Source organism: Cervus canadensis, chromosome 33 (assembly GCF_019320065.1).
Source record: "Cervus canadensis isolate Bull #8, Minnesota chromosome 33, ASM1932006v1, whole genome shotgun sequence".
NCBI classification, from domain to species: domain Eukaryota; kingdom Metazoa; phylum Chordata; class Mammalia; order Artiodactyla; family Cervidae; genus Cervus; species Cervus canadensis.
This window is the reverse complement of record NC_057418.1, coordinates 1583561-1605931: the sequence shown is the minus strand read 5'-3', so window position 1 is coordinate 1605931 and position 22371 is coordinate 1583561. Positions and strand designations below refer to the sequence as shown.

The 22371-nt window shown below is 40.3% G+C and overlaps 1 protein-coding gene across 1 annotated transcript in view; it reads left to right on the top strand.

Moving 5' to 3' along the window:
- The window catches only part of LOC122433944 (cytochrome b5 reductase 4), a 118613-nt gene extending 100024 nt beyond the window's left edge, over positions 1–18589 (top strand). Inside the window, exons 13-16 of the mRNA XM_043457043.1 lie at positions 4962–5112; positions 5412–5498; positions 15683–15847; positions 17999–18589. Coding sequence (XP_043312978.1) covers positions 4962–5112; positions 5412–5498; positions 15683–15847; positions 17999–18053 — 458 coding nt within the window. The 3' untranslated portion in view covers positions 18054–18589. The remainder of the gene's footprint in view (positions 1–4961; positions 5113–5411; positions 5499–15682; positions 15848–17998) is intronic.
- Positions 18590–22371: the final 3782 nt, after the last annotated feature.

Here is a 22371-nt window from a genome sequence, read left to right as displayed (position 1 = left end):
GCTGGAATTCCATCACCTCCACTGGTTTTGTTCATAGCGATTAGTTCATAGTTCCTAAGGCCCACTTGACTTTACACTCCAGGATGTCTGGCTCTAGGTGAGTGATCACACTATTGTGGTTTATCTGGGTCATTAAGATCTTTTTTGTGTAGTTCTTCTGTGTATTCTTGACACTTCTTCTTGATACCTTCTGTTAGGTTCATACTGTTTCTCTGTTTTATTGTGCCCATGTTTACTTGAAATGTTCTTTTGGTGCCTCTAATTTTCTTGAAAAGATCTCTAGTCTTTCCCATTCTATTGTTTTCTATTTCTTTGCATTGATCACTTAGGAAGGCTTTCTTATCTCTCCTTGCTAATTCTTTGGAACTCGGCATTCAGATGGATATATCATTCCTTTTCTCCTTTGCCTTCACTTCTCTTCTTCTCTCAGCTATTTATAAGGCCTCCTCAGACAACGATTGCCTTCCTCCCAGTCCAGTCAATGGCTAAGTTCTGATGAGTCTACCTCCCAGTGGCTTTTTAATCTGTCTTTTCCATCCTTTCTGCCACCTCTTAGATCAATCCTTCATCACCTCTCTCTTGATCTGTAACTGGTCTCTCTCAGTTGCCTCTAACTGGTATCTTACTATTAATCTGCATTTTCCAGTTCCTTATCCATATCTGCCCTGATAATCAATTTAATCATGCTGCTCTGCAGCTTTGATACCTTGGATGGGTCTCCATTACCTAACTGATAACACCCTTTTCATGGCCTATGAAGACTTTGATGAACTCTGAGCTTCACCTCTCACTATACAAAATACTTGCGCTACTCAGACTCTGCAAGTTTGCCATCCTCATTCATGGGTACATGAGCTTTGTAGGAGCCCACTGACCTTCTTTCTACCTGTCACGTTCCTTTGTTTTAGTATTTTTTAAAAATATCACTTCCTTTATGAAACCTCCCTCCTCTTCTGAAGCCCTCAGTAACTGAGTAACCCCTCAGTAACTGTGAACTTTGTTCATAGCTCTAGGATAAGAATACATAATATTTCTTATTTACAGGACTTTGAGTTTAAGCGTATAGATTGTCTTTGTATTTCCCATACCTAGCAGAGCAGTTGGCACATAATGGGCTCTCAATAAAAGTACTCTGAAAGAATTAATAAAGGGACTATAATGAAATCTACTAATATTTAGATATTCCCTCCCTTACTGTTTTACTCCTTTTTCTGTGTCTTCAACTTTTCACTGCCTTTTGCCTAATAATAAATGTGCCCTTCCCCCTTTAAGACCATATTAGTAGTTATATCGAGTGAAATAGATTGCTGAAATTTGGAAATAGAAAAAATTTATTGCTATCTGAAAGTTAAGCTCAACAGTCAACACATAACAGATGTGATGAGGCATCTTTGGTTACATAAATCAGAATATTGAACATAAATGTGAACCCATAGAATTTTGGAATACCTGCAGATCTGATGAAGGTGATACCACCTCGTGAAGGAGTAATATAGAAGGTGGAAACTTAACCAGTGGTATTATAGCCTGTCTGTAGACATTGTGTATCAGAGAACAGGGTGGAGAGGCAGCCTACAGCATGCAGAAGGAAGCTGAAATAGTAAGGTCAGTGTTTTTTCAACTTTATCTAGGGGCGCTCTCATGGCACAGACACTGGCGCCCCTTAGAGGGTTGTACACTGGCGTGACCGTGATAACTCAGGAAACTCCGTTATGACCTACAGGAGCTACCTTATCAAACTATCCACTTTGTTTCAATTCTATGTTCATCAAGCAATTTTATATGATTATTTTGGCCGTCCAAATGGTCCAGTTTTTTATCTTCCTGCACTGGGAATGAGAAGCCCTGGATGGAGCTCAGATCACTAGATGCGGGTAGTCTGGCTGAAGATCCGTTGCCATTCTGGCAGGTGTGCTTTAATCTCTTGTGAATTAGAGTAGCATTAGGTCCTTGCCTGCGGAGAAGGCAATGGCACCCCACTCCAGTACTCTTGCCTGGAAAATCCTGTGGATGGAGGAGCCTGGTGGGCTGCAGTCCATGGGATCGCTGAGAGTCGGACACGACTGAGCGACTTCACTTTCACTTTTCACTTTCATGCACTGGAGAAGGAAATGGCAACCCACTCCAGTGTTCTTGCCTGGAGAATCCCAGAGACGGGGGAGCCTGGTGGGCTGACGTCTGTGGGGTCACACAGAGTCGGGCACGACTAAAGTGACTTAGCAGCAGCAGCAGCAGGTCCTTGCCTGAGTCTAATCAATTTTGTGACGTTGGAAAGACTGGACTGTGCACAGAAGTTATGAAGATAATATCATTCTGTGAGGCTTCTTTAGTAAACAAACAGCTGACTTTTTCTTGAGGATATTCTGATCTCATAGTTCCTTTCAAATTATAACAGGGAGCTTCTGTTACTTTCTAATGTTTAACTCACCAATTAATACCCAATTCTTACTATCCTTCCATGGACAAGAAAGGGAAAAGAGATGAGCAGCCAAGTATTTAAAAATAAACCAGAGCATTTGAAATTGTTTTTTAAAGTATGGACAGCTTTATTTTTTTATTTTTAATATTACATTGAAAATTTCTGAAATGTCCTAAAGACAGTTCTCTTATCTGAGTGGTGCACAGAGATTATATCAGTTGCATACCAGAAAAGGGTTTATTCAACTATTTTGATTATAGATTCAGTACTAGTGTGCCCCAAGTATGGTCTCTGATCATGCTTTGTTTTTATAGGAATTCAGAACGGCTCTTGTTTTATTTTGGTTTTTTTCAGTTGTGTTTAAAGACGTTTTTATTGAAGCATCGTTGGTTTACATGTTGTGTCAGTCTCTTCTGCGCAGCAAACTGACCCAGTTACACACACAGAGACGTTCTGTTTTTAATGTTATTGTCCATTAGGGTTTATCACGGGATATTGAATGTAGTTTCCTGTGCTATACGGTAGGACCTTGCTGTTTATTCATCCTATATGTAATAGTTCACATCTGTTAATCCTGAGCTCCCAGTCCTTCCCTCTCCCACCTCTGCCCCCTTGGCAACCACAGGTCTGTTTTCTATGTCAGTGAGTCTGTTTCTGTTTTGTAGATACGTTCATTTGTGCCATTAGATTCCACGTATAAGTGACATCTTATGGTATTTGTCTTTCTCTTTCTGACTTACGGCAGTTAGTATGATAATCTCTAGTTGCATCCATGTTGCTGCAAATGGCATTACGTCATTCTTTTTTATGGCTGAGTAATACTCAATTGTACACATGTACATTTATCCATTCATCTGTTGCTAGACATTTAGATTGTTTCTGTGTCTTGGCTACTGTGAACATAGATGTGCATGTCTCTTTTTGAATTATTGATTTGCCCAGGTAAATGCCCAGGCATAGGATTGCTGGATCATATGGTAATTCTATTTCCAGTTTTCTGAGGAACCTCCACACTGTTTTCCATAGTAGCTGTACCAATTTACATTCCCACCAAATGAGTAGGAGGGTTCCCTTTTTGCTACACACTTTCCAGCATTTGTTGTTTGTATATTTTTTAATGATGGTCATTCTAACTGGTGTGACGTGGTACCTCATTGTAGTTTTGATTTTCATTTCTCTAATAATTAGTGATGTTGAACTAATGTGCCTATTGGCCATCTGTATGTTCTTTGAAGAAATGTCTACTAAGATCTTTCACCTATTTTTCCATTGGGTTGTTTGGTTTTTTTGTTGTTGAGTTGTATGAGCTGTTTGTATATTTTGGAGATTAAGTCCTTGTCTGTCACATCATTGGCAAATATTTTCTCCCATTCTGTACATTGTCTTTTTTTTTTCTTTTTATAGTCTCTTTTGTGTGCAAAAGTCTATACCATTTGTTTATTTTGTTTTTATTTCTATTGTCTAGGGAGACTGAGCTAAGAAAACATTAGTACATAAGATAATAATATTTAAAAAATGCATTTTGCTATGCAAAACCACCTAGGCTCAAAAGGCTACAATTTTTGTACAATTTTACCATTTATATGACATTCTGGGAAAAAGCAAAATTGTAGGAATGGAACAGATAAATAGTTGTGAGGGGTGGGGTGAGAGGTTGAATACAAAGGGGAATTTTTAGGGTGATAGAAGCATTCTGTATGCTATTGAGATGGTGGACACATGACTATGCATTTGTCAAAGACCATGCAGAGTGAATTTTACTATGTGAAAAAAATATAAAACTTTCAGAAGAAAATGCAAGTTCTGCAACTTGTGTTTGGTGATGTCAGGGAATCCCAGATGGAATTCAGAGTGTGACTAATGAATCTGTTTTACAAATGTATGAAGTAACCTCAGTGAAGGGAGTGGGGAATAAAATAAACTGAACTAAAAAAATTAAAATAAAATGGGCTAAAGAATTCTCTCAAATTATTAACAGTATCTAGGAGTGATTTTTATTGCTATATATTTGTGTATTTTTGAATGTTCTTTGGTAAGGAAATGTAACTTTTGTAATTAAAAAATTAACAGTAAAAAGATAATAACATATTAGAAAGTATTTCTATTTCAATTTTTTTCTCCTACTAGGTTTATTACTATGATTAAGAATCAGTATGTAAGTAGTGAATATATATTCTCCACTCTGTACTATGCAAGACAGGTATACACAGACTCTGCTTTTGAAATACTTAGTTTTATCAATAATTTAGCAATCAAGACTTTTTGATAATTTGTGGCAGTAGTTTATAAATTAGAGACTCCAGATGGTTTAGGAAAATAATGTTGGGAAATAAGTATAATCAAACCTTATTATTAATTTGATTATAATGAAAATTTGAGTATAATGACATACTTGGGGGCCTAATGAATATTCGCGAAACTGCTTACATTCCTTGAAAACTGAGATGTAGTCTGATAATTATGCAACCTGCTTCTCCTAGTGTTCTGTTTGAGTTTTCCTGATTTTTTTTTTTTCTGATTTCATGTATATTTCATTGTGTAGGAGATTATGTTTCTGTAAGCAATCCTGAGGGCAATTTTATAATATCCCAGCTCCAAGAATTGGAAGATCTCTTTTTATTGGCAGCAGGAACAGGCTTCACACCAATGGTTAAAGTACTGAATTATGCTTTGACTAATATACCCAGTCTCAGGTATGTCATTTTACATTTAATTACTATCCCTTTTGAGGCTGTTAGATTAGTAGAAGGTATTCTAAATTGATTAAAAACTCAGTGGACTTCAACAGACATGTTCTCATCATCGGTCATCATTTCTTACTCCTTCTCTACTCTAAGCTGTTTTATTCATTTGATTCCTTTAGTTTTGATACCTTTGATTACCTAATTGGCACTGAAAAACATTCTTGCTAATTCACGGTTAGAATTTCCATTCGTGCATATTTTAAATATAATTGAAATAGTACTTTTGAATTGTTGTTTTTTCTTTTAAGGAAAGTGAAGCTGATGTTCTTCAATAAAACAGAGGATGACATAATTTGGAGAAGCCAGTTGGAGAAATTAGCATTTAAGGATAAAAGGTATTAAAGTAGTACTAGCTCTGTGTTTAGATATTTTCATACGTGTTCAGTCAGTTGAGACCTTAACCTCTTTCAGTTCAAGTTTTTAGTTGACCAGAAAACTCCTTCTAACAAAAAGTAAACAAATCAGTAATTCTCTTTAAAAAAATTTAAATGCAAGTAATGTTAATACACCTTTCCCAAAGAAATACCATTTGATAAGGTCAATGTGACATCAAATATGTATTGATAAAATATATAATGGACTTTATAATGGACTTGATTGTTTAAATTAAGAAAAAAAATTTTGTCGGCGCCACATTGCTCATGGGATCATGTTCCCCAACTAGGGATCAAACCCACACCCCCCACACTGAGAGCTCAGAGTCCTAACCGCTGGACCGCAGGGAAGTTCTGGGCTTTCTGTTTATATTGTTATTTATAGTGAGTTGGGTTTCTTTGAAAATGATCCAGTGTAGTCAGTTTGGTAATTCAAGATTTTCTAATTATAATGGGGACAAATCAAATCAGTTTGGTGAGATGAGTTAAACAAAAATAAACATGTTTTGGGACTTCCCAGGGGGCTCAGTGTTTAAGACGCTATGCTTCCAGTGCAGGTAGCCTGGGTTCGATCCCTGGTCAGGGAGCTAGGTCCTGCATGGTGCAACTCAGGATCCCACATTAAATAAATAAGCAAACATGATTCTCTGCTACAGGATTCCTTAGAGTCTTCACCAGCCACGCCAGTGCCCATTGTGACTCTCCAGAAAGGGGGTTAGTTATACATTGTTTAGCAAGATTCTCTTCATTTTTGTCTGTTTACATAAACACATTAAATATCACAAATGATCCTCAGTAGACACTTTGGGAAATGCCAGTGTAGTTCATGGAAGAGAATTTGAGGCAGGCTGAATTCAGTGGTAGAATGAGGCAGCAAGGACAGCAGGGTCACAATTTGTTTCATTGAGAAAGGAGCCCAAGCGTAGTGAAGAAGGTGAGATGGGTTAACAGGCATATGCTCCATCTCCCCTAAAGAGAGGTGCAGCATGACATTCAAAACACATCTTTTAGAAGAAGAGCGAATTGAACAATGTGTCATACATCCTGAAGCATTTTTGTAATCGTTAAAAACTTTTCTAGAATTGCAGAACTTCCTAAGTCACACAAAACAGCTGACGTAAATGTTTATGTTTTTGACGATATAGTATAGATAAAGTTCTCTGCGTTTTCAGACCTAAAGACTTCAGGAACTCAGCCGTCCCAGGGCCTCCAGGTACTTCTGAGTATTTTCCAAACATCTTTCGTAAGGTGATGCCATGGTTCCTCCTCGTCTTTCCTCCCTGTAGTCTCCCATCTTCCCCTCATTCTCTTTTAGTAAGTAATTTGCACAAATTAAGAGTGATCTGAACTTAATGATCTTTGAAGTGTTTTCTCTTCTTAATATACTTAAAACATAATCCTAAGAATATTTATTATGTCTAAGTAGTTGCATGGCAATTTAGAGCCTAATTTAAAGAAATACAGATTCCTGGGTTTTTCAAGTGTCTTTTTCACTCAAAGTGGAAAATTGGAAGCAGCGTTTATGAAAAAACCTGAAGACCTAAATTCTGGCTTTCTGTCTACCCTTTACTAGCTTGAAGCTGTATTCAAAAATTACTTGACTCTGTGGGCCTCTTTATCTTCGAAATAGAATAATGACGTTTGTCGTGCTTCCTTCCTAAGGCTATTGTGAGGACTAGAGAAGGCAGTGTAAATGCTTTGGAAACTGTGAAGCCCTGCCTCAGATATTTGGATTGCGGTTAGGGAGGACCTCTGTGGACATGCATTTCATTTCTGTATTGACTACTTGAGATTCTTTTTCCTAAACAATCATTTAAAAGACTTTAGACAGACGGAGCTATACTTTTGTAGCTAGTTTTTTGTTTTTTCTTTTGTAAGTACTTCTGGCAGTTTGGGGACATGGTATTTTGTAAGATCTTTTCCTTGTACAAGGAAAATTCCTTTACTAGTATTTCAGCGAACAGTATTTCTTTGATGTAAGAACTAATTGGTGAAGGGATTGTGTTGACAGCTTCTGAACACAAAGTACTCTTTAACAACATCCCCTGTGTGTTTTTTCTTGCATGGCCCACGTAATTGGGTTGGTGGCATTGTGTGGGCTTGAGGATAAGGAAAGGCCCCCCTTTCCCCACTTCTGGATGAGTGGCTCTAACAGCACTCATCAGGTGAGTGAGACGCTCCAGTTTGCTGGGAGAAATGAGAATGTTTTGACTGCCAGCCCACCTTTATCCTCTCTCTTCTGCTCCTGCTCCTGTGTGTTCTCTGCCCCCTGCCCATTCTTCCGCCTTCTGGAGACACACTCGCCTTGCTGAAGGTCTGCTGCTGGCACTGACTTCCAGCCCTGGCTGACCTGTGTCCTCCGGAGACTCATGGTCAGACCCTCACTGGAAAACACGTGGCTTCATATGGGTACGTGGCTTTGGAACAGTTATCAGGAACCTTCCATATTCTGAGACTGATGCAGATGGAGGAGAAACCTGGCCTTAAAGGCTTACCGATGGGTTTTGGTAGTAGTGTTCATTCAAGATATATAATTGTTGAGTCCCATACATAGAAGGAAAGTAAAAGCTTAAATTTACTGTAAGGTAGTTTTAATTGGTCACATCTATCATTTAGTTGGGCTTCCAGGCTGGCTCAGTGGGAAAGAATCTGCCTGCCAGTGGAGAAGGAAATGGCAACCCACTCAGTACTCTTGCCTGGGAAATCCCATGGACAGAGGAGCCTGGTGGGCTACAGTCATAAACATCATTTAGTTAACATTTAAGGCTTTTTTTTCTGTTAAGTCACCCTTTCCTACATCTTGACTCTCCTGTGTCACTTCTCATTTTACCAATACATTTCTGATGACAAAATGTGACACTTGAACACATCGTCTTGGTTAGATTATTATTGGATTGTGGCAATAAAAACATGTGTAGTTAAATGAAATACCCTGTTCTCTGTAGGATTAGGACAGTTTTCTTTTTTTTTTTTTTTTCTTTTTAGGACAGTTTTCTAATCAGTCCTTTGTGGAAAAAGGAGGAATAGGAAAAATGGATGCTGAGACTAGTGTGTAATCTAGTATTTTCATTTTCAACAAGCATGTTTATCCAAATAATATGGTTGGCAAGGGAAATTCTTTGAAACATAATTGTATAATGGAAACTTATTAACCTTGTGACCTTGGGCAAGTTACTTGATCTGATGGAGCTTCATTTTTTCCATCTGTGAAAAGGGACATCAATATCTGCATCATAGGATTGTTTGCATATGGGGGCAGTGGAATGGCAGAGTAGGTGCTGGGCCCAGAATTAGTATATTTGTAACGTTCATTCATTCGTGAAATACTTGTGAGCATCTGCCATGTGCCTGTTCCCCAGGGTTATGATAGGAAACAGGGATGTTGTGTTGCCTTGTTTTCTCATGCAATCCATTTTCCCACGTTGCTAAATTTACTAGAACCACAGAAAATAGGAAGACCATCAGTGTTCTTTTAGGATGTTTCTGTTTCAGTTCAGTTTTCATGTCATTAAGCCGTAAATGTGAGTGGGGAAAGAAAGCTTGCCTGAATTTTATCCAAATATACTATTACACTTGACCATTAACTCCAGTAATTGGAATTTGGTTCACAACATTCCAAGTCTAGGGAAGTCTCCCACATATACGTTCCTAAAGAAAAATGAGAGAGAAACAGAACATAAATATGTACAGCAGCAGCTGTAGCTAATTATTATGTAAACTGCGATCCAAATTAAGTTTCTCGTATTTTTGTCTTTTACTGAGCAGTGTTATGAGGCCTGCTTGGCTCAGTATTATGCATTGGTACTTCCCTCGCTCCTCAGTAGAATGCACCTACTCTGAGTTCTCGGTTTTTGCAGAATTAGTTTTTAGGGGAAGGACAGTTTTACAATGAGATTGACTTCTGGGCGGCATTGATGATTTGTTGATTTCTCTGTTTATAGAATTAATATGAATTTATGTAGAAAAATATATATGGGGAAAAAAATCATCTATAGTCTTACCATCCAAGTAACAATAATGGTCTGTATCTTTCCATTTTCTTTCTCTTTCTCCCCTTTTCCCCCCGCCCACACATACTTACATACATGTATTATTTGTTTTCTTTTGTATTTTTTAAATAATGTAGTCCTACTGACTATACTTTTTATAACCACATTTTCTCTTTAGTGTATTGTGTGTGTTCTATGTATAGAATACTTTAAACCTGACTCTTAACCTAGAGTGAGTCTACACCTTAGGGGGCATTTATGTCTGGAAACATTTTTGATTAACAACTAATGAAGGGGGTTCCCCTGGCACCTAGTGGGTAGAGGCCAAGAATGCTGTTAAGAGCCTACCGTGCACAGAACAACACAAGATGACAGAAAATTATTCTGCCCAAAATGCCAGTAGTGCTAGTTGGGAAAGCCTGCACTATACCATGGTTTTTAATAGCTGCATTGTATTTGGTCATTGAGTTCATTGTTTTTCAGTCACTTGATCGTGTCTGACTCTTTGCTACCCCATGGACTGCAGCACGCCAGGCTTCCCTGTCTACCACAAACTCTCAGAGCTTACTCAAACTCATGTCCATTAAGTTGGTAATGCCATCCAACCATTTCATCCTCTGTCGTTCCCTTCACTTACCTTCAATCTTTCCCAGATTCAGCGACTTTTCCAATGAGTCAGTTCTTTGCATCAGGTGGCCAAGGTATTGGAGCTTCAGCATCAGTCCTTCCAATGAATATTCAGGATTGATTTCCTTTAGGGATGACTGGTTTGATCTCCTTGCAGTCCAAGGGACTCTCAAGAGTCTTCTCCAACACCACAGCTCAAAAGCATCAGTTCTTCAGTGCTCATCCTTAGGGTCTAAGGGTCTAATTCTCACATCGGTACATGATTACTGGAAAAACCATAGCTTTGATTATATGGACCTTTGTTGCCAAAGTGATATCTCTGCTTTTTAATATGCTAGGTTTTTCATAGCTTTTCTCCCAAGGAACAAGCATCTTTTAATTTCATGGCTGCAGTCACCATCTGCATTGATTTTGGAGCCCAAGAACGTAAAGTCTGTCACTGTTTCCATTGTTTCTCCATCTGTTTGCCATGAAGTGATGGGACCGGAAGCCATGATCATAGTTTTCATAATGTTGAGTTCTAAGCCAACTCTTTCACTCTCCTCTTTCACTTTCATCAAGAGGCTCTTTAGTTCCTCCTTGGTTTCTGCCATAAGGGTGGTATCATCTGCATATCTGAGGTTATTGATATTTCTCCTGGCAGTCTTGATTCTAGTTTGTGCTTCATCCAGTCCAGCATTTCTCATGATGTACACCACATATAAGTTAAATAAGCAGGGTGACAATATACAGGCTTGATGTACTTCTTTTCCAATTTTCAACCAGTCTGTTGTTCCATATCCAGTTCTAACTATTGCTTCTTGACCTGCATACTGGTTTCTCAGGAGGCAGGTAAGGTGGTCTGGTATTCCCATCTCTTTAAGGATTTTCCACAGTTTGTTCTGATCCACACAGCCAAAGGCTTTAGTGTAGTCAATGAAGCAGAAGTAGATGTTTTTCTGGAATTCTCTTGCTTTTTCTGTGATCCAGCAGATGTTGACAATTTGATCTCTGGTTCTCCTGCCTTTTCTAAATCCAGCTTGTACATCTGGAAGTTCTCAGTTCACGTACTATTGAAGCCAGGCTAGGAGGATTTTGAGCATTACCTTGCTGGCATATGAAATGAGTGCAATTTTACAGTAATTTGAACATTCTTTGGCATTGCCTTTCTTTGTTATTGGAATGAAAACTGACCTTTTCCAGTCCTGTGGCTGTTGCCAAGTTTTCCGAATTTGCTGACAGCTCAAGTACAGCATTTTCACAGCATCATCTTTTAGGAGTTGAAATAGCTCAGCTGGAATTCCATCACCTCCACTAACTTGGTTCGTAGTAATGCTTCCTAAGGCCCTCTTAACTTCACACTCCAGGATATCTGGCTCTTGGTAGGGGATTACATCATCGTGCTTATCTGGATCATTAAGACCTTTTTTGTACAGTTCTGTGTACTGCATGGTAAAAATTCACCAGAAGAATCACTAAATCAAAGTGTACCAAGGCTATTGATCCATTTTGACAGATAGCCTCTCAAAAGGTAAAAGTTTTTCTGTACTCTGGGGACTAGCAATGTGTTAGTTCCTTTAAGATAGCAAAATCCAGTGATTCCAGAAGCATAAGGAAACTGAACAAAATGCTTGAATCCCTTCCTTTTCCTGCAGCCTGTGAGGCAACTCAGATATGTGGGTCCCTAATCTGGACCCTAAACCACTTTCTGTCTCCCTGTTAGATATTCCTCCAGGGGTGTGTTTCTTGGAATGTGTTCATGTATTCCCACCCTAAAGGGCTCTGTGATTAAATAGGTTTGAGAAATAATGTATGCTTTGTTAGCTTCTTGAAGCTTAATATGAACTTACCATATTCAAGGCTTTGAAAAATTCTAAAGAAATATCTTTTAATTTTCCCCCAAACTTACTTGATTAGGTTACCTTTTTTTTTTTTTCCATGAGACTACCACTAACATTGGGAAGAACACAAGTGTCATCAGATTCATTTTGAGAAATGTTTCTATAAGATGTACATTTTATCTCTTGTTAACATCAGCTGTTTATTTTAGGAGCTGTTTTTCCCATGAGCAAACAGCATCCACCACAGTTTCTAGTATTTTTCTTTAGAGAAGCCAGGGAAAGCTGGGGCCCCAAATACTCTTAAAATACTATTTTGTGGGTAGTAACAAGTCACTGAAGCTTTTTAAGCAAAGTAATTGTGAGATTGGATCTGGGTTTTTAGGAGAACTAGTGTAACAAGGATGTGCCAGGTAGATGAGGATAAGGCTAATAGAGCAGCATCTTAGACAAGAGATAGAAGGGCTGGAACTGAAGCTGTGGCAGTAAAAATGGGAGGGCAGGGCCACGCATGTGTAAGAAATAAGAATCAGTGGGTCCGGGAAGTTTATTGCCTGGGGGAGGAGGGAATATGTTGTGAAATGACTTCAGGCTCTGCATGTGGTTTAGACTGAATGAATACATTTGTATTTCAAGATTTTTTATCTCAAGTCGTTATTAGTCTACTTGAAAATAATTTCTTTTTGACAAGCTTGTTTACTTCCATTGACATTTAGACCTCATAGAATCAGGTCTCTCTTTCTCTCTCATATATATTGCCTTGCACTTTATGGATCCTCGAAATGTATTTTCTGATAACTTTTTCAAGAGTCCAAGTCCTTTCTGGCACTTTTGAAATCATACGGTAGAAAGGGATTTCAGGACATTCACCAGTGCACCCCTGCATGCCTCAGAGCTGCAAATGCTCCAGACAGTAAGTTGCCTTTTAGAAAAATTCAGAAGTAACCATCCATAATAACCATCTCTATCTTGATGTGGTGTAAAAAATCCTTCATTCAGGTATTTTTGAGTTAACTTGGGGTTGCTCCCACTCCAGTTTAAGCTCTTTTGCAGTCCCAAGAAGGAGAATATCATTCAGTCGTGTCCACCTCTTTGTGACCCCATGGACTGTAGCCCACCAGGCTCCTCTGTCCATGGGATTCTCCAGGCAGGAACACTGGAGTGGGCGCCGTGTCCTCCTCCAGGGCAGCCTCCTTCCATGCTTTAAAACTGCATCCATGCCACCTGGTCTTCTTCCGTTGAGAGCCCCAAAGGTCTGCCCAGGGGACCATTGTGTAACTAAATACAAAACACATAAGGCATTTATACCATTTACGTAAGGATCACAGTTATTCCTCACCCTTTGGTAGATGCCTACAGAAAGTATGCCACTGATTAGGCTTTTTTTTTCTTTTTAAAGCAGCTCATTCAAGGAGAAGCAGGATTTTTTTGGATGACAAAGGACACCAATATTGATTTACATATCTTAGCAGTTTTATTCCAGCTGAGAGGTTTATTGGAAGATAGAGGCAGAGGAGACTATCTTTCATTTGTAATTTCACAAGGCAGCTGCTGCATTCCATTGCACTATGTATGATTAGAAATGTCTTAAGATTCTGCAGCTGCTCTTGGGTTCCCTTTGATAATCTGATGAAAGGTTATGGACCTTCCCAGAAAAATGCTCTTACAAATTCACATACATTTTTATATGTAATTTCATAGATACCAGCACATGGCTTTGCTTTTCCAAGTATAGTGTTTATTTTTAACCAATATAGCTTGTTCAAAAAAGTCCTTTATTTATTCCTCAAGTATTTTTTGCACATTTGTCTCAAACCAAGCCTGAATACAGTGTAGAAGGAGATAAACAAGGACTCTGCCCTCATGAAGCAGTAAACAGACATCACATTCCAGAATTATCTAACACTTTCTTAATTATAAGTGCAGGAAAGGAAAAAATGTTAGTGAAAGAATGTTTTTGGGGGGTGCTATTTTGTATAGGGTGGATTTGAATCACTGCTAAAACAAAATGGGAATCTTGAAAGCAAGAAATAAAACATGTCTCTGTAGGGTTTTTAAATATAAAATCAGATTATTAGACTTGTAAGAGCATGTAGTTTTTCCCACCTCGAGTCTGGCTCTGCTGAGAGCTGGGACGGCTTTTCTATCCCCAGCTGGCCCTGAGCTGATTTGTGTCCTTGTCCCACCCTCACCATCCCCAGCCCACACCCTCCCCGCCCCGGCTCCCATCAGCTTCAGAGCGTGAACCTGCTGCAGCGCGCAGTGGCGAGGACCGCTGCTCCAGCTGCCTCTTGTTTCTGCTCTGATACTTGGCTACCCAGGCCACCTCGCAAGAGAAGTAATTCACTTCAGCGTTTTCTTGAGATTAGCATATAATTAATTTCTGCCACTCTTGAGAAAATATCTGAATTACTCAAGCAGAAAATGCAGCAAGGAATTTGATGTATGCTGCTGAAAAATGATAAGAATTAGTGGTGTTTGTGAAAACAGAGCAAAGGAACCGGGTACAGCTTAGAATTTTCAATTTGCTGTGGCTCTTCACCAGCAGTTCACATAACATATTACAGAGCTGTGGGAAGAACTGGTCTGGAGCTCCTGTGAGGCTTGGTTTGATGTACTTCTTTCTTATTGTAATTCTGTGCCCTTGTCTAATGCCTTACTCCCCAGTGTCTGGGCGCTTCCCGTGTGCTGGCCACTAGGGGCGCAGCGGTAACCAGTCCCTGCCCTCATGGAGTTTCTAGTCTTATGGGGAAAGTAGACATTACTAAAATGATCATCTCGGTGGCCACCTATTACAGCCTGATTTAAGAGTGATAAAGAAGAGGAAAAGGGAAGCGTCTCTACAACACGTGTAAGGAGAGACTTGGTGGAACAGCAGTGCTTCCCTGGAAGTGATGCTTGAGCTAAGAGCCGAGCGGTGGGGTGCGGTAGAAACTTTACGGAAAGAGAGCAGGCAGGGTGTGGCAGTGCAGGCAGAGAGGCAGGGCGCAGAGCTGGGAGCTAGGCCTGGGGGGGTTTGGGTGTGAAAGGTGAGGCAGGTCCATCTCCGGTTTCTGGCTTGTGCGCCCCACGTGCCTGTGGTACCGTTCACAGCAGTGAAGCCAGGTGTGGCGCGGGGACCCTGCGTGGTGAGGTGCAGACAGTAGTGGGAGAGTCAGACAGGCAGCTGGCTATCGGAGTCAAGGACTCATTGGACGGGTTTGAGTCAGGTTAAAATGCACGTGTTCTTTACTGAGCAGATCAATAGAAGCTGGAGCTAAGGTAACTTTGAGCTTTCTTTTTTTTTTAATTCAAAATATTTTAATTTCAAATGATTTGGTTTGTAGGGTCCCTAAAAACCACATTCTCTGTCTTGGGTATAGTCATCCTTGGTTTAATTCAACAATTGTTTGAGTGGAGTACATTTATATGTAGGTAGAATGTAATTACACACAGGTCATGAACCCAGGCTAAGCTCTCTCTGAGTTCAGTAAAAAATGTCACATTATTCTCTTTCCTGTAACAAAAGTTTATATTAAATTACTATAGATTTACTTGTATTTTTTGTGAAATCTTTGTTTACAATCCCTTCCAGTGCTCTTCTAGCAAGTGTATCAACCTTCCTATATTCAGTTGTTCTCCAGAGGAGAAAAAGATGTTTTAGTGAACTTGAAACATGTTCATTGTGTGTTTAACATAATAAACTTTTTAAAGAAATGTTTCTTTTCTCCAGATTTGAGGTTGAATTTGTTCTCTCAGCACCTACTTCTGAATGGAGTGGCAAACAGGGATACATTTCACCAGCTCTGCTCTCTGAATTTTTGAAAAGAAGTTCAGACACATCCAAAGTCCTCATCTGCCTTTGTGGACCAACACCATTTACAGAACAAGGAATGAAGTGAGTAGCAATGTGGTAGGTGAAAGAACTGCAGCACTGGTGAAATGACCACCTTCTATAAAAAGCAGCTGATGTGGCTCTCAGTTCTTCCTGTTCATATGAGCCCACATTTTAGTAGTCTGTCACAGTGTAAGAAAATCATGACGAAGTGTTTAATCTGTATGCAGTGAAGGGTTGGAGGCCCCAGTTACGCACAGAGTTAAACCTGAACACAAAAGTAAGACATACCCAGCTCTTGATAGCCTCTCATAGGGGCAGGCAGCATGAACACATTCACAGAATGGGTGCCCAGTCTTTTCTGGGACGCTAGATTCAACCTCTCCTTCCACCAAAGCTTCATAATATATAATAATCTTTTAAAAATATAAGCTGTGTTCATCTCATTTTAGCTTTTGATCCTCCTTCACTCTCTGCAGCTGGGTGAGCATTAGTCAAAGAGTTGAACTCTGCACAATGAAAAATCAGTGGTATGACTATCTTATTTAAAAATCACCTTGATCTGATTTAACCCTAAAATGACACATTAGCGTGTTTTGGTTAGATACAGCGATAGCCACTGTTATTGGGTTTCTAGATGATTTTAAAATATAGCTGCCTTAAATGCTCTGCATTTTCCTTGTTTGGTATATGACTGAACCTAACACTTTCTAGACAGTTTTCTCTCTTGCTGTTTTATTTTTAATTATGAAAAAGACAGGAGGTGTGGCTGGAAAGGTAGGGTGGGATTAGATGGTGAGAGGCTTCCCGCTGTGCCACATGGGTCCTGTTGACTACTGTGCCATCCTGGCCCTTGGTGTGAATATGCGTGTCTGCTCTGGAAGCTGCCAGTTTGGGTTGGAGTCCCAGCTCCACCGCTTACAGGCGCCCTGCAGCCACTAGCTATGAGCCAAAGCTTCTAAACTTCAGTGCGCTTACCTGCATGCACATGTGTGTGCTCAGTGGCTCAGTCATGGCCCACTCTTTGGGACCCTACGGACTGTAGCCCGCCAGGCTCCTCTGTCCACGGAATTCTCCAGGCAAAAACACTGGAGTGGGTTGCGATTTCCTCCTCCAGGGGATCTTCCCGACCCAGGGATCAACCCCGCATCTCCTGCATCTCTTGCATTGACTGGCAGATTCTTTACCACTGCCACCTGGGAAGCCCCATTTATACAAGGGAATAAATGATAACGTTTATGCACGTGAAGTGCTTAGCACAGTGACTACATAGAGGGAGTTCTAAATAAATGTTTATTTTTTACAGCAGCATTTTAAACAGCTACTTTTAAGATTTCAGTCTCCTTTGATAGTGTTTTCTGCTTTTCCTGTTCAGTGAGGGAAAATTAAAATAGAATGCTATGGTATCAACTCCTTACTTTGAAAACTGATAAATAAAAGGAAAAAAATTAAGGATTTATTCTGCCTTTTCTGTATGAGCTATACTACTGGGTAACCACATAACAAGTGAGAAGAAGTTATTCTTTAGAGAATTCCTTGGCTGATAAACAAATAAAGAATGATAGAAGTAGGATGTCATCAACTTCAGTCCCTAATGAACTAATTGATCTGCACCTAGATCATCAATGGTGGTTTGCATCCCAAAAGAGAGCCAACCAGGTATTATGTGCCTCGTGATGAGAGAGCACTATCTATGACGTAGCCTGGTCAAAAAGAATTGAACCTGTATCTGATCAAACTCTAGATCTGATTAAATTTAGGGAGATAAAAGGAAAAGGGAACATATTATTAGAGTAAAGCCAAGGGGATACAGCAAAATCAGAACCATGGGGGAGTCAGTGTGTGAAAATCTCATTTTGTCAACAAAAAAATTACAGGACAGAGAGAGATGGAGGGGATCTTACAGCTCAAGAGATACCTAAAACACATATAAGCCAGTCACAGTGAATAGACTTCAGTTGGATCTTGATTCAAACATACTTTTAAAAATGATAACACTTATGAGACAGCTGCAGATGTGAACACTTACTAGATATTTGATGACACTAAGGAATTATTGTTAATTTTTTAGAAGTGAAAATTATGGGATTTTTTAGACAGCACATACTAACTGGGAAATATGAAAAAATACTATGGTTTCAATGGTAAACTTTGACCTTATTTTATTTTCAAGCATCTTCCATGAGAAACACGTGCTTTGTATTTGTTTTTCAGGATGCTGCATGATCTGAACTTTTCCAAAGATGAGATCCATAGTTTTACAGCATAATGAAGAGCTGTCATTCAACTGTTTAATCTAAATTTGTGATTACTTCGGGTTTTTTTTAAGAGAACATTTTTGTATATACTAAAAGGTTAACTAGAATCCAAGTTTCAGTTTCTTAAACAAAAACAAATGTTTCTTCACTATAGATACCTTGTGGACTTTATTTTGTACTTTAACTTATTTTACTACTGATATTTGTCCTGAAAAGTCAATCATGACAACAAGTACATATAGGATTCTTTGTTATGAATCACAATGTTCCTTACCATGTAAACTATACCACTGTTCTACAATAAGCTCTCGTGTTTTATGACATGATAAAGCAAATGATCATTTTGATCACATTTCTATGCTGTACAATGTCTGATTAGCAATACAAATTAAATTTTACATTGCACTGTTAACTCAGGAAATGATTATTTATGTCCTTGTTCTTATTATGAAAACATGGAATGTTATAACTTATTAAGCAATCCAAACATTTTGTGTCTATGGCCTTGATACAGAGTAGAATAAAAATATACTTAAGTACTTTTTAATCTTTGTCATAGAAATGTGTTTGAATGCATGTTTGGGGTGGTATCTAAGGAGAATTTTAAGAGGCAATGATAAAAGATTCTGGAGACACTTCACACAGGTACTTTTGAATTAGATGTATTTGGAAATTTAGATAACTTTGACAACTATTCTTAGCCAAAACTAGAGGCATTGGGAAAGATAATGGAAGTGTAGCCTCTGGTCCCATGGCCTAAAACAATCATTTGCTGCTTTGGAATGGATTAAATTTAAATTCTTTTTGAGTCTGCCTTTAGACCAGCTAGGAAAATGAGGAACACGCCATCCTGAATGATACCTTCCCTGACTGGCTGCTCGCCCCACAAATGCCAGTTCAGCGGGGAGCCCTCCTAAACTGCCGTGAGGTCATCTTACTCTCTCTGCCTGCCGCTGTGTGCAACCAGCAAAAGCTCTCACAGACGGGGATTCTTCAGAGGGTATCAGGAAGAGCCGTTGTGAGCTTTTCATGAGGAAACCGTGTTGGATGCATGGGTGGTTCTGCATAAGCTGACCTCGATTTTTCAGTGTTATTCAGGATAGCAGCATTGCTTTTTTACAGAAATGCCGGGGAGGGGGGTCGGGGGAGGGGTGTCTCCAAGTTCCCTGTAAATGATTTTGTAAACAGAAGCTTCACCGAATGAATGGTATACTCAAGAGAAAACACAGTATTAACATTCCTCAAATTACACACCCCCAGCCTCGGAAGCTCCCCAAGTGCAAGTGGCTGAGTCAGCACTGTCCGTCCCTGTGTCCCTCGTCTGTCTGTCCTCACTCATCCAGGCGGGACCTGGCTGTCCTGGGCTTCAGTGCTCCCTGGCGGCTAACAAACATTTTCTACCTCCTGCCTTCCTACCCCCTGCTTTTTCTCCCCTAAGACTATGAACTTTCTAGGCATACCTTTTTTGTTGTTAATTAGTAATATAGAAATTAATTCTACCTTAGCCAGCTTTCTTATTTTTTCTATCCTTTTTCTTCTCTCCTCCAACCCTTTTTCAACTGCCTCCAGTAAACAAAGTCTCTGTTGTTACCCTCTATATCTCTTCCTCTATCCTCTTCATACTGCATTTTAAAGCAAAATAAAACCCATAAGCATCCTCTAAACCTGTATATTAATAATCCGCAGATTAGTGTCTTAAATTGAGAATCAACTGAGCTTCAGTTTCACCTCCCAGTTTCACCACCTGGATGTTCCACAACCCCCTAAAATTCAATAGATCCCAAACTAAACTTTTGCCATGACCACCATGTAACCCAACCAGGTTTGTTTGGCTGATGGTTAGCAAGCCAAAACACTTTGACACCAAGGTTTGCAGCAAAGTGAGGGTTTTTCCAGTGGTCATGTATGGATGTGAGAGTTGGACTATAAAGAAAGCTGTAAGTAAGTAAAGTAGCTCAGTCATGTCCGACTCTTTGCGACCCCATGGACTATAGCCTCCAGGCTCCCCGTCCATGGGATTTTCCAGGCAAGAGTACTGGAGTGGGTTGCCATTTCCTTCTCCAGGCGATCTTCCCGACCCAGCAATTGAACCCGGGTCTCCAGCATAAAGAAAGCTCAGCACCGAAGAACTGATGCTTTTGAACTGTGGTGTTGGAGAAGACTCTTGAGAGTCCCTTGGACTGCAAGAAGATCCAACCAGTCCATCCTAAAGGAAATCAGTCCTGAATATTCATTGGAAGGACTGATGGCTCAAGCTGAAACTCAAATACTTTGGCCACCTGATGCGAAGAACTGACTCATTGGAAAGATCCTGATTCTGGGAAAGATTGAAGGCGGGAGAAGGGGATGACAGAGGAAGAGAGAGTTGGATGGCATCACCTACGTGATGGACGAGAGTTTGAGTAGACTCCCGGAGTTGGTGATGGACAGGGAGGCCTGGTGTGCTGCAGTCCATGGGGTTGCAAAGAATTGGACACGACTGAGCGACTGAATTGAACTGAGGGTTTTTTTAAAAAAATCTGCCAAGTCAGGAGGCCGGAGAACAAGTCTCAGATCTGGAAGGGGCTGGGGTAGTTATGGGATAAAGAATAAAGAAGCAGGATTTTCTGAGGCATGGGGAGAGGTGATTGGGAAAAGGTAGGGCAATTGTCATTCTGCGCGTGCGTGACTAAGCTCCAGGCCCTTGCATGTTCCAAAGTGGAGGCACTCTGCAGGACCCAAGTGTGGAGTTTTTAGCCCTCTGATATCAAAAGGTCACTGTGTGGCCATCATCTGTGCCATTTGGAGCGTCAGTGATCCTATCTAGTCTTAACCAGCTCAGCTCCAGCTAGACACAGCTGACTCCAAGTTCCCAGGAAAGTAACTTAGGCAGATATCTTATTGCTTTGGCTACATGCCCCTTGGAAGACAGGCAAGTCTTAAAACTGCCTTGATTAGTGAAGCCAGCTGAAGTGGATTTGAATCGACCCACAGTTTAAATCTCTCCCAAGTCTGTTCCTCCTCTTGAATTCTTCGATTCACCGGTGCTACCTTCCATCTCGCCAGTCCTTCTAGAACTATTCAGGCTCAGTGTCACCCTCTCCAGTCTGATTTCATTCCAACCAGCCCTTCCCTGTTGGCCCTAAACCACACCAGTGAAAGCCTTAGAATTGGTCTTCCTATTGTAGTCTTTAATTACTATTCCTATGGTAGCTCAGGTGATAGAGAATCTGCCTGCAGTGCAGGAGAACAGGGTTCGATCCCTGGGCCTGAAGATCCCCTGGAGAAGGAAATGGCTACCCACTCCAGTGTTCTTGCCTGGAGAATTCCATGGACAGAGAGCCTGGCGAGCTGTGTAGTCCATGGGTTCATAAAGAGTCACCACAACTGAACAACTAAGAACAACAACAAAAGATTGCAGCCTTGATCTCACTGAAATCCATTCTTCACCCCAGTGTGTTCTAGAACGCCTGGGGAACTCCTCTAACTAGAGCCCGTCTCCCATTTAACGCAGCCATATGCTGAGAGGCACACGTGGCTGTAACTATTGTTCTTGAGCAAAGAGCTCCAAGACTCCTATTTCCTGTGTTTGCAATAAGAAAAGGGAATTATACTCAAAGTCACCTTTCCTTGAGAATTCTGCTTGCTTACTCCCTTTTAAAAATGTGTTTATGTGTCAGTTTTCTATTTCTGCCAGAACAAAGTACCCCAAATTTAGTGGCTTAAAACAACAGCCCATTTGTTCCATGGCTTAGATGTCTGGGCCCAGTGAGGCTCATCTGGGTCTTCTTGCAAGCCTGTAATCAGGCTTGTCAGCTGGGCTCGACTCTTCCCTGGAGAACATTTCGCTTTGGAGACCATTTGAAGAACGTCTTTGGAAGACCATTCTGCCTACTGCAGTCTGTGAAGGGAACAGAGAGAAACTTGTCCAAGGTAAGATAATTATATTTTGTCTAGCCACGTAAACTTGTCCTAAACTAGTTTGGGGCTGTGTTTGTTAATAACTACAGACCCCCATCTTTGGGCAGATGACAGTCTCTGCTTGGTCTCTGATATTTAAAATGGTGGTTGCTAGCTTCAAAAAAAATGAAGCCTCCACCAGACTCCTTCTCTTGGTGTCTTTCTGCTTTGGTTTTCCAGTGAATCATCTTCACGCAGGGTTGCCAGTTTGGCAGGCCTCAGAACGCCAAGGTAACCTATCTACAATGCAAAAACGTGTTTTCTACCCCGGTTCCAGTCCTCCTCTGCTGCCCAGTCCCCACTCATGGAATGGAGGCTCCTCCTTGGGGGCAACGTGCTGAGCTTGGGGCCCCTATAATGAGGCACTGATTCCTCACCAGGAAAGCAAGG